The following is a 7,455-nucleotide window of genomic DNA, read 5'->3' on the forward strand; positions in this document are numbered from 1 at the left end:
TGACTCAGAGTTTATTTTTCACCTTCACTCGTTTCTGGCCTCTCTGTCCGCAGCATCCTCTGCGACAGCAGGGGACGAGGGGTCTGCCCCCGGACTTCAGGCTTTCCGCCTGTGGCTCCTTCGACTTCCCGGCCGCGGGGCGGTGGGATGCTCCCGTCTCTCGGTGCCGCTGGGTTTCCGCGCGGTTTTGCGGAGGCGTCTCCCGCCAGGCTGCGGGGCTGGCGTGTATTTACTTGCTCTCTCCCATTTTCTGCCCTGAGTTTTGTAAAGCCGGGATGTCGAGAGGTCAGGGAAGAGCGAACCGCGTCTGCCTCTTTGAAATGCAATAAGGTCTGAGTGTTTGTCTGGGGCTTTTTTCCGTCCCTCCCCCCCCCCCTTTTTTTTTTTTTTTAAGTTCTCCTTTTGCAATGACGGCTGACCAAAATCCCTGCCTCGGTGGGTGAGTTGCTCGGCTCCAGCTCACCGAAACCCGTCGTCGGTCTAGATCAGCCTGATAAAATCCTCCCCCACGTCTCCGCGTACGCTTGGGTTTGCAATATCTTTTTAAGAAAGCAAAAATTAAATATTGGTGTTTTTGCCTGAACTAGCAGAGCTGTGCAACGCCCTCCCGTCCATGGAAGAAAGGCTTTTGGATTAACCCCAATCGTATGTTCAGAAATGAGCGGTGGTTAATTTTTTTTTGGTCACTTTATGAATAAACCCCCACCCTCCTCCTCCTCCTCCTCTTTCCCCTGACTCTTGTTTGTTCTGGGACAACTGATTTCATTATAATTTTATATTCATATATAACATTTATATAAAATTATAATATTTCATTATAATTTTATCAGAATTTTGAAACGTTCCCCTCAAAGTGAAGCAAAAGCCCCGTCCCGCTCACTCTGCTGAAGGTTGGGGAGATTTGGTGCGACTGGTTCTGGTTTGGAACAAAAAGGTGTAGGAGCAAATAAATTACAATCCGGTTTTATTGGGCAGGTTCCAAAAAAGAGAGAGGAAGGAAAACAGTGTCATATCACTATCATTGGAGTATAAAAAGCTGCAATTTCCTTTTTTAGTGGTGCTTGCACAAAAATAAAAAGACGTGGTGGGAGGCGAGAGGGGTAAATCCCGTCAGAAGGGGGAAAGTAGATTTCGGGCACTTTGTGCCTTTGGGCTTCTGCTCCCTGTTGCCTCGTTCCCCACCTGCTGGGCCGAAACACTTTTCAGTTGACAAAATGTCTGTCTTTTGGCAGAGAAACCCCCCACCTGGTGGAGAGGCTGGGCCCCCCCGGGACCGGTGTGGACGTGGCCCTTTCAGGCAATTTTTTCAGTGTAATTTTGACTTTCGCCTCAACTGCTGCTGCCAAGACGGCGGGCAAAGGCTTGGACTTTGGCCTGGGCTGTTGGATGATTTGGGCATTTTTTTAAGCCATTCCAACAAAACCTAGCATGAGACAGGAGAGCACCCCCATTTAACTGCCAACACCGGTCTTGCTTTTGAAGAACTCTTGGCCTTAGTTATTACTTAGAGTTAGAAAATCCTAGAATTTAGAAAACAAGCCCTTTTCCTTGTGCTGTGGATCAGTCACTGATGGCTCCTCTGACAAAATACACCCGCGAGATTGCGCGTAAGGTGCTGCTATGGGCAAACTTTCATTTAAGGAGAGAGAGGACAGGGATGGGAGAGCAGGTTGGGTTTCCTTTCAGATAAGCTCGTTGCAAGTTGCCTCCGCGTCCCCGTGGGTGGTACTTTTCAGACGGAGGGATCTCAGATTGCTTTCCTAACATTACTCTCAACCACTGGCCGGGCTCGTGTCCTGACTTCACCCAGCTGCGATGCTCAGCACATCTGGAAGAAACATGTTTTTTGAGGGTCTGAATGGGGAAAAGAGGGATTTTCCATCGCACTCGAGTGACTCCTAACGGGCTCCGTCCTCCCATAATAAGGGATATTTTACGAGGGGCCCCGTGCCTGCAAACCACCGCCTGGCATCTTTTCAGCAACCTCCCGGGGTATTTCTACATGGCAGAAAAATAACCCACATCTCTGCTAAAGGTGAGTTTCTTAACTTGAAGGGGTGAGTTTGGTTCGTCCCCGCAGTGACGACAAAGTGGGCTGAACGGCCGCCAAGTTCCCAGCCCATCCCTGGGCTCTTGCGGGCCAGAGCTGAGCTAAAACCCCGAGTTATTGCATCCTCCCCGCTAATTGGTCTGTGTCAGCTGACGGCTGTCAGCCGGCCACGGTTACAAACGAGCTGCTCGGCCTCATTGAAAGCAAACAAACAAACGAAAATATTCCCCATTCAGAAAATCAGTTAGGCCTGTGTTTTCTTTTTAATCCTGTTTCAGGTACTTTGAGAGATCTGGTTAACGCGTGCTCTGCTGCTTTTTCTTGAACGGTGATCCAACGGCTTCGGAGCTACAGTGCGAGGAGCCAGACAGAGGTGGGTGGAGGGGATGGCGGTGTGGGAGCGATACAGGAGCAAGGCAGGAGCAATGGTTTTGGGGAGGGTCTGGTGGTGGTTTTACTCGGGCTGCGTAGCGTTCTTCAGGCTTTGGCTTTTTATGCTCTTTTTGCTGGAGGAGGTTTTGGAGACGATTTTCACACCTGGGTTGGTACCTTTTGCACTTCCGGAGCTGAAATTCCCTCCGCTGGTGCTCAGACCACTGCCGCCACCTGCTCCGTAGCCAAGACTGCTTGCGATGCTGAGAGCACTGCTGCCTCCAAATCCACCTCCGAGACCACCACCACCCCCGAGTCCAAGTCCTCCGCTTCCAAAGCTGTAGCCTCCACCACCACCGCCTCCTCCAAGAATGAAACTACCTCCGCCGCCTCCTCCAAGACCAAAACCGCTTCCGCCGCCTCCTCCAAGACCGAAACCGCTTCCACCGCCTCCTCCAAGACTGAAACCGCTTCCACCGCCGCCTCCACTTAGGCTCAGTCCACCAAATCCTCCTCCTAACCCAGCTCCACCAGCCACGCCAGAGCTGGAGCTGATGACAGCTGAAAGAAAAAGCAACCAGAGGGTTGGCCATCTGCTTCACAGCCACCCAGTTCCAGAAAGCACCATCATCAGGACCTTCACCCACAGGACTTGCACTCAACTTCTGTATCCTATGCAAGCCACTAGTGCTGGTGGAGGGCTCTGAACATCTTATATTGGGCAAAACCTCCCTTTTCCCAAGGTTGCTCACGGCCTCTGCTCCCAGTAGGCCCAAAGCAAGACAAGCACTGTTGTACTTACAGTAGCTGATGGGGTTGAGTCCCTCTCCGCTCAGCCTGTTGGAGGGCAGATAAAGGGGAGGTTAGAGCAAAAGGAAGAAGACAGGCAGGGGGGCCAACTACTGGCAGGGGCAAAGCGATAGTCACTATTATTCCTGCAGGGATTTTGCCCCCACCTGCTCTCCTCGCCCTCCAGCAGCTTCCTGTAGGTCGCGATCTCGATGTCCAGGGCCAGCTTGACATTCATCAGCTCCTGGTACTCGCGCAGCTGCCGGGCCATGTCACCTTTGGCTTTCTGCAGAGCATCTTCCAGGTCAATCATCTTTGCCTTGGCATCTTTGAGGGCCAGCTCTCCACGCTCCTCGGCGTCTCCAATGGCCGTCTGCAGGGTGGCACACTGCGGGAGGAGGGATTGGGACTCCTAAACGCCGCTTTTCTTTTTGGGTAAGAGCCACCCAAGGAAGAAAACCATTCTGGTTGGGGTGTTCATGAAAAAAGTTACAACTGAGGTCATGACAACATAGCTAACATTGCTGGAGTTGAAATGCCAGCCTGGCAAGAATGATTTAATACGTGTTACAGCGTTTTCAGGAGGGAATTCAGTACATTTAATGAGGTACATCATACTCTGTGGCTGCTGAAGTCCCAGATCAGCAAAGCAGTGGCAGACAGCAAAGTTGCAGTGCTAAGGGACCACAGAACAGGGCTCCACAGGCTCCTCTTGCCATTCCTACCTGATTCCTCGTGTTCTCTATCTCTGACCGGATCCTCTGGATCAGCCGGTTGAGCTCAGAGATTTCCCCCTTCGTGTTGCGCAGGTCGTCCCCGTGCTTCCCAGCTGTGGCCTGCAGCTCCTCAAACTGGGGTTCAGAAGGAAGAGTAAACCATCCGAGATGTCCAGGTGGACGAGACGTGGCTCAAACAGCCTTACATAGGGACGGCAGTAATTTTCCCCAGAAATACATCTCTGGGTCTGTTCACCTTGGTTTGGTACCAAGCCTCCGCCTCGGCCCGGCTCCTGTTCGCAATGTCTTCGTATTGAGCTTTCACCTCAGCTATGATGCTGCTGAGGTCCAGGTCCCGGTTGTTGTCCATGGACAGAATGACAGCGGTGTCAGACACCTGTGCGCTGAGCTGAGCCAGCTCCTGCGAGGAAGCACAGAGGATCCTGACCAGCTGCACTTACCTTTTCAAATGCCATGAACGGTGGCGGTCACCATCCAGGGGGTGACAACAAGATGGAAATCAGGGAAGAAATCAGGGGAGGAGGGTGTCTGTACCGCATCGTAGAGGGCTCGGAGGAAACTGAGTTCATCAGTCAGGGCATCCACCTTGGCCTCCAGCTCCACCTTGTTCATGTAAGCGGCATCCACATCCTGGAAAAGAGCAACCATGGGGACATCTGCAGCCCCCGGTACCTCTTCTTTAGCTCGGCCAAGAGCTGGCCAAGCCTGGAGATGTGGCTGCTGCAGTGGTGCTGCCTGACAGGAGGAGCTGCTTAGCACGTTCCCCTGGAAGAGCACCAAGAGGACACCTCTTGGCCAAAAGAGGTGCTGTGTGTAACGCCGTTAGTGGATAAGGAGGGGGCTACAGGCCACGTGGCCTTGGTACCTGGGCTCCCTGGCACTAATGACCATCTTTGTTTCTACACGGTCTGTTTTGCGCAGCACGTGTGTATGTTGTGGGACAAGAATTTACTTCCATCCTCCAAACCCCTCTGTTCCTTTCCCCCAAAACCACAACCTAAATGGCAGCTTTTAGAGGATGGGATGAGGATGCAGGTCCATGACATCTCCCATCCGTTAGGACGTTCCCAGCCTGCGCAATGGTTAGGGTTAGCTCCGCATCTGTAGTACCTCCTGTCTCACCCACCTTCTTCAGCACCACAAATTCATTCTCCGCTGCTGTGCGTCGGTTGATTTCCTCCTCGTACCTGTGAGGATAAAGGGGAAGACGAGCTGGATCATACCTCGGTAAGTACAGGTAGGAGTGCGAGGTTATCTGGGCTAGGTATGGCGTTTCCAAATCAACCTCCTGGAGACTGCCCAGCTCAAATTTGTGCAAATCCAGTTTCTCAAGAGGTTGAAATGACATTTTGACATAATGCAGGTGGAACAAGGAAGGTAAAGCTGGTTTAGATGATTTTCTTTTGCAAGCGTCATCACAAGTTGTTGCGTCCTGGCTGAATCTGCATTTTCCGATTGGAAAAATGTTGATGGATCGCCTTTCTGCTGCTGTTGAGGAAGACGGGTTCTGCAGGGAGAGATGCCTCCCAGGAGTGGGATATTAGAGGGGGATTAGTTAGGTACTGTGTTACGGGCTAGAGCACAAACTGGAGATACTTTTTTTCCCTTTCCTGTAGAAAGTTTGGTGGCTGTGTCAGGCTAGATGTTTGACTTGCAGAAAGCTAAGTTTAGGTGAGATTCATCCTACTGCCTAATGCTAAGCTGAACCACTTGCATCCCATTTCACCCCAGGGTGCCTGGATGTGCCGCTAACAGGCACTCACTTGTTCTTGAAATCCTCAACGAGGTCTTGCATGTTCTTCAGCTCCCCATCCATGCGTCCTCTCTCGTTGAGCAGGTTGGCCAGCTGCCGTTTCAGGTTGTTGATGTAAGCCTCAAAGAGTGGGTCCAGGTTGCTTTTGCCCGAGTTGTTTTTTTGACCCTGGTCCTGTAGGAGGGTCCATTTGGTCTCAAGCACCTTGTTCTGCTGCTCCAGGAAGCGAACCTGCGCATTGGGGAGCAGAAGAGGCTTAGCAGAAGATACCTGTGAGCGTGCTGGTGGCCAGGCGTCAGTAACTGGGACTGATGCGTAGCACAAACCAAGGAAATCCCAAACCAAGAGCATTAAATCTAGCTGTGAATATCCTCCAGATTATCTAGGGCCACGTTAGCCCATCCAGTAGCTAGGCAGTTCTGCCCTCAGTGGACGGTTCTCGTCAGAGACAATTTAATTTAGCAAGCCAATGAGCAATCATTAGAAAATGTGAGTTCAGCTCTTTCATTACTTGCTTTCTTTAACATCCTTTGGTTTTTCTTTCTTTGTAAGAGATATTTATCTTCCTTCATTAAAGCTAAGATCTGAGTACTACAGGTTAAAAGACGAGTACTTAATTGCCTTTCCTTTTGCTCATATATACTACGTATTTACCCAAGTAGAAGCCAGGGAAGGACTTAAGTTGAGTCAATACACAAAGGACTTTAGCTTGCAGGCGAGAAAGCAATAAGGACTAATGCGTCTGCTGTGATTCCCCACAGAGAGCTGGGTTAAGCAGTGAGGTCTGGACCTGAAACTAGCCTACTCCATTTGAGCTACTATTTCTTATTTTTCAGGCACAAAACCTGGCTCTAATCCTTTTACTACTAGTTTCCAGTCTAGTTTTCTGCCTTGTAACTGTTTAGAAGAATTTTCTTTTTTTGATTATTTTAACGAAGACATGCAGATAGGAAATATGCAATAGACTATAGATCTATGAAGTCATATTTTTGTAGCTGCAAGACGATCTTGCCTCCCTCTCTGTCACGATTCCACAGCACGTGGCGAGGTCTCACCTTGTCAATGAAAGAAGCGAACTTGTTGTTGAGGGTCTTGATCTGCTCCTTCTCATCTTTTCGCACCTGATGGATGTTTGGATCTATCTCCAGGTTCAGTGGTGCCAGGAGGCTCTGGTTGACAGTCACTTCTTGGATAGTACCAACTCCGGGTGGGCCACCAACAAATCCTGCTGAGCTCCTGACACTACCCAGCCCTCCACTGAATCCTCCCAGCCCCCCTGTTCCGCCAAAGCCAAAGCCTCCACCACCTCCCTGTCCACCACCAAAGCCAAGCCCACCAGCACCTCCACCAAAGCCATACCCACCACCTCCACCACCGAGACCAAGTCCAAGACCGCCACCAGCTCCGCCACCACCAAGTCCACAGCCACCACCACCACTGCCACCTCCCAGGCCAGAGCCACCCCCAGCTCCACTCCCAAAAGCAGCTCGGAAGCTGCTTCCAACACCGATGGATATCCTCTTGCTACCACCAAGGTTGTAGAGGCTCCTGCTGCCAAAACCGCCGCCAAAACCACCACCACCTCCTCCTGTGAGCCTTCCAAAGCCACCTCCACCTCCTCCAGATCGTGCCACAGACATCGAGCTAAAGCCAGCCCTGTTGCTGCTTGGAAGAACAGCCGAGGCAGTGCTGTAAGACCTGCCTCCGCCTCCCGCTCTCATGCTGTAAGTTTGACGGTTCATTGCAGCAGGAGA

The 7,455-nt window shown here is 51.3% G+C and overlaps 1 protein-coding gene and 1 long non-coding RNA gene across 3 annotated transcripts; one reads left to right on the top strand and one right to left on the bottom strand.

Moving 5' to 3' along the window:
• Positions 1-1,633: 1,633 nt before the first annotated feature.
• On the top strand, positions 1,634-2,668 carry LOC134526964 (uncharacterized). The gene is made up of 3 exons (XR_010074059.1): positions 1,634-2,035; positions 2,329-2,423; positions 2,566-2,668. It is a non-coding gene; the product is annotated as an uncharacterized LOC134526964 (long non-coding RNA).
• On the bottom strand, positions 2,419-7,455 carry LOC134526958 (keratin, type II cytoskeletal 5-like). Of its 2 annotated transcripts, XM_063359320.1 has the most exons (12): positions 7,005-7,443; positions 6,757-6,929; positions 5,712-5,932; positions 5,075-5,135; positions 4,483-4,578; positions 4,184-4,348; positions 3,937-4,062; positions 3,379-3,599; positions 3,225-3,259; positions 2,927-2,983; positions 2,726-2,872; positions 2,419-2,626 (listed from the first exon to the last, which is right to left on the bottom strand). In XM_063359320.1, exons 1-12 carry the CDS (start codon positions 7,441-7,443, stop codon positions 2,505-2,507), a joined length of 1,863 nt encoding a protein of 620 aa, XP_063215390.1. In that variant the 3' UTR covers positions 2,419-2,504. The 2 variants fall into 2 exon arrangements, with proteins under 2 accessions (XP_063215390.1, XP_063215391.1); XM_063359321.1 differs by having other exon boundaries at positions 2,419-2,983; positions 6,757-7,455.

Source organism: Chroicocephalus ridibundus, chromosome 24 (assembly GCF_963924245.1).
Source record: "Chroicocephalus ridibundus chromosome 24, bChrRid1.1, whole genome shotgun sequence".
Lineage (NCBI taxonomy): Eukaryota > Metazoa > Chordata > Aves > Charadriiformes > Laridae > Chroicocephalus > Chroicocephalus ridibundus.

Coding starts and splice junctions, on each gene's coding strand:
- LOC134526958 (XM_063359321.1), bottom strand. CDS start 7,443: ATGAACCGTCAAACTTACAGCATGAGAGCGGGAGGCGGAGGCAGGTCT. Junction 4,349..4,482: donor TCCGAGCCCTCTACGATGCG/GTACAGACACCC, acceptor GCTTCCTCGCAG/GAGCTGGCTCAGCTCAGCGC. Junction 4,063..4,183: donor AGGCTTGGTACCAAACCAAG/GTGAACAGACCC, acceptor TCTGAACCCCAG/TTTGAGGAGCTGCAGGCCAC.